The 14,557-nt window shown below is 35.1% G+C and overlaps 1 protein-coding gene across 10 annotated transcripts in view; it reads right to left on the minus strand.

Annotated features, from left to right (window-relative positions):
• Window positions 1–14,557, minus strand: part of MAP3K7 (mitogen-activated protein kinase kinase kinase 7) — an 85,883-nt gene that overhangs the window by 19,049 nt on the left and 52,277 nt on the right. For all 10 annotated transcript variants that reach the window (XR_009263127.1, XR_009263128.1, XR_009263122.1 and 7 more), the window contains one exon: window positions 10,695–10,759. Coding sequence is in view for 2 of the 10 variants with exons in the window: in XM_058734723.1 (XP_058590706.1) it covers window positions 10,695–10,759 (65 nt within the window). In the remaining 8 variants the exon portion in view is untranslated. The remainder of the gene's footprint in view (window positions 1–10,694; window positions 10,760–14,557) is intronic.

The raw sequence follows: 14,557 nt of genomic DNA on the forward strand, positions 1-14,557 counted from the left end.
AAAGATGCACTTGAGAAAAATATTTAATTCTAAATATTTAGATGAAAAAAATCAGAAGTAGTGACAATTTACAAGATAGACATTTAACTTACAAAGTTAGAAAAAGAACAAAGTTATCAGTCCCCCCCTCCGATAACAAAATAAAAATGAGAATACTACAAAAATTTGGTGGTTAGTAAATTAAAAATAAAACAAAAAAAAATCAAGTGTAACAAATTCCAAAAAAATATAAATCACCAAAATTTCTACACATTAAAGAAAACACCAAGCCCAGAGGATTTTACAGTTGAGCTCTATCAAACAATCAAGAAAATATCACTTTCCATCTTAAAGAAATTATTCTAGAAAAAAGAAACACTTCTTGACTCATTCTGTGAAAGCAATAAACCTGATTAAGAAACAACAGAATAAGAAATACTACTAGCTAACCTCACTGATGAAAATATATGCAAAGTTAAAAGTCCTAAAAATTACACTAGCAAATGAAATTTGGCAATGTAAAGACAATAAAAATAATTTGAAAAATTGAGGGTATCCCACAAATGCAAAGGCCACTTGATGATAGGAATTCTATTAATCCAATTCATTATATTAACAGATTAAAGGAGAAAATTCTCAATAGATATATAAAAAGGCATTTGACAAAATTTAACAGCCATCTATGAAACTACATTTAACAAACTTAAATTCCATTTAAGAGAAGATAATTTCTTAACTGGAGATATTTACAAAAAGTCTAGAAATGTGGTCTGAGAGAAAAAGGTACTGTAGGCTGGTGGATGACAGGGAGGCCACAGGCAAGGAATACAAAGAAAAGACTCCTAGGCATTGATCATGTTCCATTTCCTAAGCTGTGTGGTGGATTCATGAGTGTCCATTTTATTATCAGCTTTTGCAACTTACATATTCATATATTCTTATCTATGTATTGTTATTTCATATATTAAAAAGTCTCAAAGGACATATGAACTAAAATGGATTTTATAAGAATCTTTTTTTTTAAAAGCACCTGTTTTTCTTGAAGTGTTAGTGAATACCCTACAGAAGACACAAAAAAGAATATGGAGTTATACAAAGTAAAACATAAAAAGCACATACATTCATGAAGAACCTTATGTCCAATTTCAATATGTAAACACAGAAAAACACTCAAAGGGCTGCCTGGGTGGCTCAGTTGGTTGGGCGTCTGACTTCGGCTCAGGTCATGATCTCATAGTTTGTAAGTTCGAGCCCCACATTGGACTCTGTGCTGGCAGCTCAGAGCCTGGAGTCTGCTTTGGATTCTGTGTCTCCCTCTCTCTCTCTGCCCCACCCCTGCTCACACTCTGTCTCTGTCTCTCTCAAGAAATGAATGAACATTAGAAAAAAAAAAAAAAAGAAAAAAGGAAAACACTCAAAGACTGTATTAAGTAAAATGAGGGGCAATACAGCAGTAGAAAGTACCCTTGAGTAGAAATTAGCAGATGTGAAATCTAATTATAGTACAATGTCTGATTTAGTTTATTTGAAGAAGTCTCCTTTCTCTACAGAGGCGTTGGGGCTGGGTTAAAGATGTGATGACTTTTAGTGTATCATTCACTACTAACGTTCTGTTAAGTTTTGACAACTCAATGAATTGAGGGTACTAAAAATAAAAGGCACTTTTATAACAAGTTCGGAAATAAATCATAAAATAATTGAAGAAATGACTGGTGGAATGTTACTCTCATCTTGGGTACCTACTGAAATTCCAAAAAGCTTTTCTATACCATAAACAATTTTCAACTCAATTATCAGACCGGTCTTTTCCAAAACCTTAGTTTATGCATGCCACACTTACAAAGGTACCCTGTGTATAACAATACTCATTCCGTTCTCTCCTCCTTGCTAATTCCTCTCCATTCTGTAAGGCTCACCTCAGAGTCCCTTCCACATTAAATGCTCATTCTTGTTATATTCTTGGTTCTTTGAGCACAAAGCCAAACCCCGTGTTTGAAGACTGCTTTATTCTAGCAGTGTGTAAAGTACAAAATGTTCATTTACTGGTTGTTGTGGAATAATTCTGAAATTTTCACCCTGGCATTCCTGACCCTCCATTGGCAGGTTTTACCTTATCCAGATGTTCTCCACTCTGACAATTCCTTATGCCCCTCTTTCTCTCCCTGTTTTTAATCTTGACTCCATATTCATCCAAGGATTATATGGTCTAGTGCAAAGACCAAGTATGAAAACTGAACTATATGAAACTGACTTTTTAAAAAAAAATGTTGGGGCGCCTGGGTGGCGCAGTCGGTTAAGCGTCCGACTTCAGCCAGGTCACGATCTCGCGGTCCGTGAGTTCGAGCCCCGCGTCAGGCTCTGGGCTGATGGCTCGGAGCCTGGAGCCTGTTTCCGATTCTGTGTCTCCCTCTCTCTCTGCCCCTCCCCCGTTCATGCTCTGTCTCTCTCTGTCCCAAAAATAAATAAAAAATGTTGAAAAAAAAAAAATTAAAAAAAAAAAAAAAAATGTTTATTTTTGAGAGAGAGAGCGCAAGCGAGCAAGCGCACACAAGCAGGGGAGGGGCACAGAGAGAGGGGGACAGAACCCAAAGCAGGGTCTGTGCTAACAGCAGATAGCCTGATGCAGGGCTTGAACTCACAAACTACAAGACCATGACCTGAGCTGAAGTTGGATGCTTAGATGACTGAGCCACCCAGGAGCTCCAAAACTGACATTTTTAAACATCAAAATATCAGCAAACTCACATGATTTAGTCTAAATATATTTTGCAGACCTGGGCTTAAATCCCAGTTCTGCCATTGATAGCTGTGTAAACTTGAATAACTCAGCCCTTAAGCTCATTTATCAAGTGTGGATGAGAAGTAGTAGTAATAGTTTAAAAAGTCAGGCACTGGAGACAATAAAACCCAGAACTGGAGTCTTTAGCTTGCCATTTATTAGCACTGTGGCTTTAGGTAAGTTATTTAACCTCTAAGACTCAACAGTAAAATGAGGACAGTATTACCCACTTCATCAGTTTGTAAAAAATCAAATGAAATAAAGTACCTGAAGGGGTTCTTGACACGATAAAAATGCTCACTAAATGAATGATAATTAGGTTGTATCACAAGATAGGAATATATGAGTGCACTTGCAGCACCTAACAATTCCCTCTCAAGATCAAAATCACAGTTCTTTCTATAAAACATATTTAGTGACTAATTCCTATCACAAAGACATTTTTCTCCTTTGAAGTTTGGCTGTATTTATAGTCTGCTACTACATAAACTTAAACTTGAGCTGGAAATAGTTTATATTACCCTCAAAGGTTGCTATTCCTCAAAAGCATTATAATATCCTAAGGGGAGAAATCATGTATACTTTTATTTTGTACTCCCCAGGATTTAGGATATTGCTGAATATACAGTAACTACATAATAAATACTCACTGAATAAAATGATAACATAAACTGTTAGCACTCAGATATAAGATGGGTGTTTAGACTCGTTTACCTTTTGTACTCAGGAGAATTAGAATACACACCAAAGAGAACCAGTGATGAAATATGTAACTTTTCCTCTTAGGAAGTTGTTACCCTTGGTAAAACAAGTACAGACTCTATGACATTACTCACGAGTTCTTTAAACCTTCTCTGACTAAAAGAAAGTTTTGATGACTTAAGGATAAAATGATTTGACCATAGTTATAATTTCTATTATAAACCAAGAACAATTTTTCTTCAAAATGCTGGCAGAAGGGGGTTTCAGAGTCAATCTAATTTTATGCTAATATTCTTACTTTAACATTTTAAGAGGAGAAATAAATACAAGTGTTTGTGGACAGGTGAGACTCAATATAAGTTATGAGAAATTAAACAAGATACAGTATAAGTAAGACTTGGGCTTACAAAAGATAAGAATGAATTTGTATTAAAAAAAAAAAAAAAAAAGCGGGGCACCTGGGTGGCTCAGTTGAGCTTCCGACTTCGGCTCAGGTAATGATCTCATGGTCTGTTGAGTTCGAGCCCTGTGTCGGGCTCTGTGCTGACAGCTCAGAGCCTGGAGCCTGCTTCGGCTTCTGTGTCTCCCTCTCTCTCTGACCCTCCCCTGTTCATGCTCTGTCTCTCTCTGTCTCAAAAATAAATAAACATTAAAAAAATTTTTTTAAAAAAGCCACTGACCATTTGTCATGTTAAAACACATATTCCTATCTGGACCTAGTACAAATTATAGTACCGTATTCCTTAAGTTTAAATCTTTCCCAGGAGAACTACTCATTTATTTTTCACTCTCTACTTTCCAAGAACATTTAGCACCCCAGGTGCATAATCATTTGTTCTACTTGAGATTTCCTATGGCTATAAAAACTAAGAAATAAGACTAATATTCTTAAGTCAAGTTTCAAAACTAGTCTTTCCTTAAAACTACAAAAAGACATGAGCTAAATTTATATCCTTAAATTAAATAAGTCTTCCTATTTCAAGAAATTGGTATCTCAAAGAATAACAATATGCTAAAATGTTCATGTTAAAAAACTGAAGAAATATTTAAAAACAAGCCATAACTGTATTTTTTGAACACCTGAAAAATACAAGATATAAGTAAGAGGATCAGGTAATATTTGACAGTGAAAAAAATCAAACGATTTTATGGGTTAAAGTTATGTTACTGCTTGCAAACTAAGGTATAGTCTTATTTTATAGTAGCTATTAAAAAAATCACTGGTGAAATTCTTACGATTATATATACTCTCAAACTATTAAAACTCATTTGGGTTCCTCCTTCCTTCAGGATATTTACAATTACTTTATTCTTATACAAACTGTAAAGTTTAAGCGAGACAGAGAAACTTGACTTACCACAGGATTGGATATGAAAGTGGTTATGAGAGTTCAGAAATGCCACAGTGCAATTTAAGGCAGCAAAAGAATACTAGCCCAAAATTAAACCAGAGGGCAAATTACCATCAGTGGACATGAAACAGAATTGGACTTTGCCCAGAACTTTATCGCCATATTTATAAAAAGGAATTGGGAGTTATTTTACAGACAAAAATAAAGCTTTGCTTTTTATGTCTCACCTGAACGACTGGGAAAATATTTTTATAAGAATTTATGGCCAGAGATACTATTTAGACTGAAATTTAAAAGCTATTTAAAACCCTTAGAAATTTTCTTACTTGCTAAGATTATACAAACACAAAACACAGAGATTAAATAGTGATTTATATAATAATTTTGCTGAAGTAACATCTGAATAATATAAACATTAAAAAGAAATGGGTATCAAGTTGGTGATGTGGTTTTACAAGGGTACTTCCTCCATTATAGCAGTCACAGATAATTCAATTAAATCCATACATGACAGGTAATACTGATAACATTCTAATCTGAAGGTTGAAGGTATAGGCTCAGTCTAATTCTAGCTTCACTATAAGGAAATTCATTAACGAAATTTTAGAATTTTATTCTTATATGGTCTTTTGGTCTTTAAATTCTCCAAGAGAAAGGTGTACTATGAACCAGGAATTATTTAAATTTTTTTTTAACATTTATTTATTATTGAGAGACAGAGAGAGACAGAGCATGAGCATGGGAGGGGCAGAGAGAGAGGGGGACACAGAATCTGAAGGAGGCTCCAGGCTCTGAGTTGTCAGCACAGAGCCTGATGTGGGGCTCAAACTCACAAACCCAGCAAGATCATGAGCTGAGCCAAAGTCAGACGTTCAACCAACTGAGCCACCCAGGCACCCCTGAGCCCATAATTATTTAAAACTATTAAGGAAGTCTCTGATTTAGACCTTTAACAGAAAATTATCCTGACGGAGATGCAGACTGAGGATAAAGAAGTAGTATAATAAATTATATCCCTTGAATAAATAACAATTGATATGTGATTAAATTAGGTCCTTAAGGCAAATACTTTCTATGATCTTTAAGAGAAGCTTCTCTTTGATATAGAAATAATTGAATGCCAATGGGATTTTACTTCTTTCTTAGTGCTATTTTTGTTTTATTTCTGGATAGTAATATACTATAGTGAGACATGTATGGAATCTGAGAAACTCAACAGATGAACACAGGGGAAGGGAAGGTACAATAAGATAAAAACAGTGAGGGAGGCAAACCGTAAGAGACTCTTAAACACAGAGAACAAACTGAGGGTTGCTGGAGGGGCAGTTGGTGGGGGGATGGGTTAAATGGGTGATGGCCATTAAGGAGGGCACTTTTTGGGATGTAAGAGATGAATCACTGGGTTCTACTCCTGAACCCAAGACTACACTGTAGGTTAACTAACTTGAATTAAAAAAGTGCCCCACTCCTCCCCCCCCCTCAAAAAAGCCCCAAAACCAAAAAACTAAACCAAAACAAAAATATACTATAGTGAGAGCAAGGAAGTGGTAAGTACCCTGGGAAGTATACTATGGGGAGGTGGGTATACATTGCTAAACATATACAGTGTGTCTGGTACTTTTGCATGTTGTAAGAACCCCATGGGGTGAGTGTTATGGTCCCCGCTGGTACATAAGATTGCTAAACCTCAGGAAAATTAAAGAGCTTGCCTTGAGGTATATATCTGACTAATAAAAGTAGATTTTAAAGTCCATATAAAAATACAGCATGCCTAGTTCTCTAAGTAATCATAATCACATCATCTTGCAGTTGTGATTTTTACTGACTGCTGCCCCCTCCAAGAGACATCTTGAAAACAGATCTATATTGGATACAACTCTAGAAAGGACATGCAGACATACATGAAAATATTTAATTTTAGTAAAACATAGAAAGGCTTACCCAGATGTATAAAAAATAAATTTGTGCAGCCATCTGTAGAAATTTATTATCAAGGTGGATTAGCCTTGCTCAATAATATGGTAAAGCTAAAACTCATCATCACTGAAAACTACTTAAATTAGTAATCATGATGCAGACTACATGATGCAGTCAAAACACTTGAAATGGAAGAGATGTAGGATTACTTTAGCACACAATACATGCAGTTTTGCACGCAAGACAGAAGGACAGCGTAGTTTGTGTGTTCTGGAATTGATCTGGATTCATAACTTGGTTATACCCATTACTGGCAGTACAAGGGAAGACATTTAGGAATGTTTCTCTAGCCCTCAGTTTATTCATCTGCAAAATGAGGAAAATAAAAAGCACCAAATTTACAGGGTTAAGATTTAAATAACATAAAGGCCTGAGTGGCACAAGGTGGTGCACAACAAATAAATGGTGGCTGTTACTACTATAGTTCTCTAATTGATCTGGGCATAGGTCTGATGTGCCCAAAAACATCAGGGGGCTGGGCCTTCTTAGGATTGTCAATGTTTCCTAGCCAAAGACCACCAGGAATATACCCATGGTGGGATGCAATGGGTTTAACATTCATTGCAATGAAGCACAGTGCTCACTATGGGGGACTGTGGGGTCTCTCTGAGAGGGTTTGAGAGAGAGCTTATAGATTTGGGGGCAGGCTCCAAGGAAGGAGGGGTTCACTCTAGATTGGCTACTGTCAGAAAGCAGAGGCAATTCTACAGGGAAGGCAGACTAGAGTGAGGATAAAGCTGCAGCTGGTAAAGTAGTCACTCACATCAGCTAGAAGGCAACGTTTGGTATTTTGTGTGTGCCACAGCGACCTTGGTTTTGTCTGTGCTGAGACAACATTATATGTTCTTGTTTTGCCTCATCTTATCATGGTCCTAGCATAACACTGTCTACTGGTGTTCTGAGAAATTATTATGTCCAGATTCTATAACAGTACTTGAGGCCTCAGTGTCAGATCAGTCCCTAGACATCCTGGGGCTGCTGTTTTCCTTCTCAGTATGTTTTCAAAGTATCTAAGATGCCAGATCCATTATGCGTGCTTAATAAGTTTCCTGATTAAATACAAACCTGAATTAATTTAAAAGTAAGTTGTAAGGATGCAATATTTTACACAAATACTCGCAACTACCTTTAATTCAGAAGCTTGCTTCATTCACTGTTCCACTCAAGAGAAATGGCAGTATGAAAACAACCAATTTAATTTTAATTTACGGATGTAAAGTCTAAGTGATTTTAAGTTGTTTTTTTTTTTTTTTTTTTGAGAGAGGGCACAAATGAGCAAAGGGCAGACACAGAAAGAGAGAGGGAGAGGGAGGGAGGGAGGAGAGTGGGAGGGAGGGAGAGAGAGAGAGAGAGGGGGAGAGAGAGAGAGAAGTGGGGCTGGTGCTCATCCGATGCAGGGCAGGGCTCGTGCTTACCTGAAGCAGGGCTTACCCGAAGCAGGGCTCGAGCTCACCCGATGTGGGACTCAAATTCACAAACCATGAGATCATAACCTGAGCTGAAGTCAGATGACTGGGACACCCAGATGCTCTAAGGTCAGTCTTGAATCAAGCTCCAAAGTATAAACTCTACTCACTTTACTTTTCTGTATAAGATGTAATCTTAATTTCTATTAATAAGTTTTCTCTCTTCCTCTGATGACTATACAGGATGGGCAAATTCTTTTCTTCATGTTCTTTATCAGTTTCCATGGCTAAAACCAACCAACCAGCCAACCAACCAACCAACCAACGAACCAACCAACCAAAACCTCCCATGTATGTTTTATCACTGTGTAGCCAGACTTTAAAAAGAAGTATACCTTCAATTCTGAAAATCCAGATTGTGCATACTTTTCTTTTCATATAATTAATGTTATTTTCATGAGTAATTAAAAAGATTTAATGGTCATTTGCCATTAAACATTTCAAGGGAAAATGTTTAGGATTTTCTAATCATTAGGACTATTATTTGCCATCCTCATCCCAAACTGACATTTTAAGTTTATAACACTTAAATAATTTTGAAAGAGTTGATCAATATTAAAAACTGGCTGTACAATGGCTACATATCATCTGTCTTAGAACCAAATTCCCCCTCACTCGAAATCTATAGCAGTCCGTGACAATTCAGGCAAATGACTATCAAACAACAGAAGTGTGTCTCAGTTCCAGGATTTTCCTACTGAAGGTCTTGTAAATGAAAAGGGTAACAATCATAATCTCAAGAAATATAAAACTTATGAGGAAATAAGTAAGGCTTGCTGTTGGTGAGGTCAGTCCTGAATTACAGCCAATGCCATTACTGTTGAGCACAGAGAAAAGCACTTGCACTAGCAGATGCTCCTGAATTGCCTTAGAGCAGGCTTCTCATTCCCAGTTGAAGGGAGAACACTTGGCGATAATTTCTCATAACTGGAATATCAATGGCAATAGTAAACAGAGTTTAAAAGGCTGAGCTCATCAAGCCTCTGAGGAATCAAAGCAAATACCAGAGGCCGAACTATCTGTTACTAAATGCCCTCATTAATACTTGACGTATTTGAGGGGGAGAAAGTGGGAAATTTCATCCAAAAGTTCTGGAGTTTCATAAAAGCAGATATACAGAAAAAGTCATAAAATAAAATAAAATAAAGTAAAATAAAATGACTGTATTCATTTACAATACCTTCAGATTTAGGGTCACTTACTATCATATATAATAAGTTAACATATATGTATAATGTATGTGTGTGTGTATAGGCATTGTGAGAAATAAAAATATTTCCAGATATAAATGAAGATCAAGGATCTTTATCATTTAAATATCTCAAGTGGTTTTTGTTAGTTAAGTTGATGGCTATAAAGGGCTTTCAAATTTTCATTAATGACTACAAAGATTCTCTAAAATTTAAAAGATTTATAAAAAATGAAGTAATAATAAAACACCTTTCTGGAATGAAAGGTACCAGTACATTTTACCATAAGTTAAATCACTTTGTTTATAATATATAATCCTGTAATTTTACATAAATATGGACTATAACATGATATTTTTAGGACTTCAGATATATGGCATACTCAAAATTTATTTGAACACAACTGAAAACAAATCAACAAATACCTCGTAATTCTCATTAATTTTAAAAATATATAAATTACATATGTCAAGTCTATTGATCTGAATAACAGAAAAAACAATGGCTGAGCTGCCACTTTTATATACTTGTTGGTTAAAAGTCTGTACTAGTCACTAATGGTTTAAATTATAGCACTGTCTGGATCATTTTGAAAGAAAGTGATAAAAAGGTAAGAGGAGTTTAGAAGAGCATCCAGAAATGTAAGATGAAGAAAATCTTAGCAAGTGTGATAGAAGCCTTTCTAGAATTTACCCATGTGCTTAGAAAACAGTCTTAAGCATATTTCACAAAAATAAAAATCCAGTGGATATGACAAAAATGAAAGATGTTAGAGTCATCTAGGTATGTTAGTGCCTTATGTGATGCTACAGGAGTGACATTTTGTTGCGGAAATATTTATTAGTAAGTATTAGTAATTATAGTAAAATAATTAGTAAAAAAAATCTTTTTGACCTTATTGCTAAAAAGGAGTCATTATGATTCACTTTAGAGACAGGGATAATGACAAAGTGTTGTATTACACAGTTGATACTTCCTTATTAAATCATATATAAAAACCATATAATATACATGGAGCACTATTGAATTAATCAACTTAGTTTGATAAATTATCCTTCAAGTTAACCTAATAATGGCATCTATACTTTTTTCTCCTAAGTATTTAAATTCAAGTGCCAATGAACTTTTCTACCACAATTTTAGATGAACTCATAAAATTACTTTTGCACTGTATATATATTATAGTTAATTCTTAACTTCTGCCCATTATTCTCCTTCAAAGACAGAGAATTCAAATGTCAAGTCTTACCTGACCAGGTTCTGTTCCAGTAACAGTCAAGTCTTGGATGGACCTACGTCTTGGCTGTCCGTTGCCTTTTAAAAGATAAAAAAAAAAAAAGTAGAATACTGAGATCTATTCAAACAGATAACAAGGTTGCTACTGCTATGTAGGAAGTTGGAATTTGTTGCTCCTTGGATCTACACAAAATGTTTGTGGGAAAAATAATTAAGTGAGTTTATTGCTTAAAAAAAAAAGAGAGAGAGAGAGAAGAGAATGATGTAAGGAAAGGAAGAGAAACAGCTGTAGAGTTTTAACTCAAAAATTGCTGGTCTACAATAAAGTAGGTTCTAATACAATAACCACTCCTACCACATGAATAGCTGCTGAACTCTCTTGCACCATCTTCTGTCATGTATTTAAATAGATAAATGCTTGTGGGCCAGGGCTGATGATGGCATCTATTTCAAGGGTCTTACGTTACAGTTTCTACAGCAAGACAGCTAGCCAGCAGGTTGTATGATGTGACTGACTTTAACCAACAGCAGTACCTTGTTCATTCAAGGCCAAAAAAGATGCTTAGGCTTAAACTTATTACAGAGTCACACTTACTTAATCCCATTAGTCTTTGTCAGAACCTAGCAATTTATTATTGGAGAACAACTCTTAATTTCCTACTGAAAATCAATGACTCTCATTCCATTCTCAAATATACAGCTTGTTGAAAGTTGTATATTGGGCTGTTGTGTTAATCTTGCTTTAGGAACTTCCATGCAAATAATAATTTAATCTAAAAATCAGTTTATGAAAAAATTCTACAAATGTTAAGTTTTTAGCAAAGTAGAATGAATTAAGCAATAGCTTCACTCAGCACTTTTATTTGGGAATAGGGCTGTTTATATGGTATATCCAAGATGAGAGATCAGCTGTCTAAAAGGAAACACCAAAATATTGTAACAGCTGACACAATACTCAAAATTCTTTTGACTCTGAAAGCTATATTATATAATTTCTTAGCGAGGAGGCAGCACTCAGAACACGCGCTCTAACAGTTCTGGCCTGATTAGCAGACAGAATTTGTTCTTATAATTTTATATTTCTCTAATCCTAAATTTCTTATTTTAAACCAATCAGCAATATAACTTAGCATCTTAATCCATACGACTCCATTATTATTTTGCATGTAAACTAAAAGGACCTTACAAAAGAATGTTTAACGCAGTAATATATGCAGTAAGCATAAAAACTCAAGTTTATAGCCAACTCAAATTTATAAGGATATCATCACTTTTTTTTTCATTTTAAGCTATGTTTTAGAATTCTTTGCATAATTTTAGCTCAAATTTACTCCAAATTTCATTTTATTCCAAGTTCCAACTTTTGAATATGAATTAAAATAACAAAAAAATACCACTTTTATTGAATCAGGCACACTAATATACTTTTGTGATAATTTTTAACTACCCCCTTTTCCCGGGGACAAAAAGATCCCACCACCATGAGTAATAAGCAATTTTAGGCACATTTCATTCAACACAATCATTCTAAAATTAGCCTAGATGAGACAGGCTTGTAAAAGTGTCTGGAATTCTCTTTTCAGATTAGCAACATTTGTGAATCTCAGGAACCACCCAGCACATGTGTCTAAAAATCATTACATCACCACTACAATAACACCAAAAACAAAATCAAATCTAGGTGGGGGTAGAAGGGGAATAAAAACTTTTAAGGAAGTAGGGTAAATAAGAGGTGACACAGTTAACAAATGCCATAAAATGAGAAATCTTCAAGCTAAAACATGAGTCAAAGCAAGCAATATTAGGCAATGCATTTTAATTAGCATAACCATGGCAGAAACCATCTGGCAAATAGTTTAGACAAAGCAAAAAAGGACTGCAATCAACAAATACTTGTTGCTCCAATATTGTTTTTAAGTTTTAGAAATATGAATGTAAAAAAATAAAACTATTATTGCAAATGAACACTGGGTGTGTTCTTAGTAAATTTAACTTAATGCTGAATTTTCTTTGCAACTAAATACTAATTTAGAAACTCTCTTATTTTACATTTTTTTATGGTTCTTTGAAATGTACATACCTATATTACACATGGTAGTATAAATGAAAAAAAAGTAGAATCGAGGGCCAATATGATGTCAACAGATGCCTGATCAAGGAATCTGAATCCTGCCAATGATGTCCTGAGTATTTATTGTGTAATAAGTTCCAGAACTTTCATGACTTATGATAGAGAACAAGTGATATTTTTTTAGAACAACTTTTCTAAGTAACAGCAACAAAACAGCTACATCCCTAGCCCATCATAAGACCTACATTCCCCATCCCCCCCAAAAAGAAAGGGCAGTTGAAATAGCTTATAGGTCAATTCAGTTGTTTTTACAATGTCACAAAAACAGAATCAGTCTCTTCAAAAAGCTGCTCTTATAAGTACAACTTATTTCCTGAACTGGTATTTAAACAGAGTCCTTCCCAGACAGCCACTTCTGTGTTTTTTCTTAATGGTTTAAGTAAGCTCAATGTTTTCCTTATCTTAACTACTCTTATTTTTCTATCTCCCAAACTTCCTGAGACCCTTTTCATGTAAAAATCAACACTACATTTTCCTGGAGACATCTCTTAACCAAATGTTGGAAAATTTGAGATTCATAAGTTTTGAATATTGAAAATTGTGGGACACTGTTCTCTTGATGTGTAAAATACATAAGATTTTAAAAAAATTGTATAGCACTACACTGCATTATATCACTGCTTCATGGTAAACTGAATATGTAATTTAAAAACATATGTTCTCATTTAGGCTACCACAAATTCCATTTTCTTTTACTTATTTCTACAAATTCTGGCTTATTCCTTAGAAGGAACACCCCCTTCAGGGTGGGTTTTTTCCTCCTATCAAAGGAAAGTATTATTGATGAGTTTTGCTTTCTGATAAACCACCGTTATTAGGTTAGAGATCAACTTTTTATATTACAAAAAGTGATCTTGATACAATATAAAGAGACTACCTAAACATTCTCTTTAGGGTTGGTTACATGAACTTTCCTATTTAATTAGGCACAAATACAGAATTTCATTGAAGGTGAGGTGGCTACACATGGAGAAGCAGGTATATTTCAGCATAGCTCTCCTTGGGCCTCAGAATCCCTAATTCAAAGGTTTACAGCTGTTAATGACACCGTATGTCCAAGGTACGTAGGAACTTGAAAGATTTAGAAAAGTTTACTTTTTATCTCACTGTTTCTTCACATTAGCACTACACTATTCAGGGGGAAAAACTACACCAATAATTTATGTACTACAGTTAAAGGATTTTTTAAACAAATTTTTTAAACATTTATTTATTTTTGAGACTGAGAGAGACAGAGCATGAACGGGGGAGGGTCAGAGAGAGAGGGAGACACAGAATCTGAAACAGGCTCCAGGCTCTGAGCTGTCAGCACAGAGCCCGACGCGGGGCTCGAACTCACAAACTGTGAGATCATGACCTGAGCCGAAGTCGGACACTTAACCGACTGAGCCACCCAGGCGCCCCTAAAGGATGCTTATAAACATTAGTACCTACTGATTCTTGAACCAAATACAGTATTAGAAAGGTTATATTCTTAACCTGATGGGAGAAAGCAAGATAGTGCCTAAGGGTCCTTGAACAGTATCAGCCTCCAGCTGTCCAGCATTCTACAAAACCCTTACTGCACCCTGCCTCATCTGTTTGCCAATTACCTAAGATATTTGAAACTTCTAAAAGAAAAAAAACTTTACATTAGTATTAGAAACTCAACTACCCATTTATGTTTGTTAAATATATTTGGGCTTTTCCATACTCCTCTTATGCTACTTAACTACTCATCATATTCTTGAAAAGCAACTAATAGA

Source organism: Neofelis nebulosa, chromosome 6 (assembly GCF_028018385.1).
Source record: "Neofelis nebulosa isolate mNeoNeb1 chromosome 6, mNeoNeb1.pri, whole genome shotgun sequence".
NCBI classification, from domain to species: Eukaryota; Metazoa; Chordata; class Mammalia; order Carnivora; family Felidae; genus Neofelis; species Neofelis nebulosa.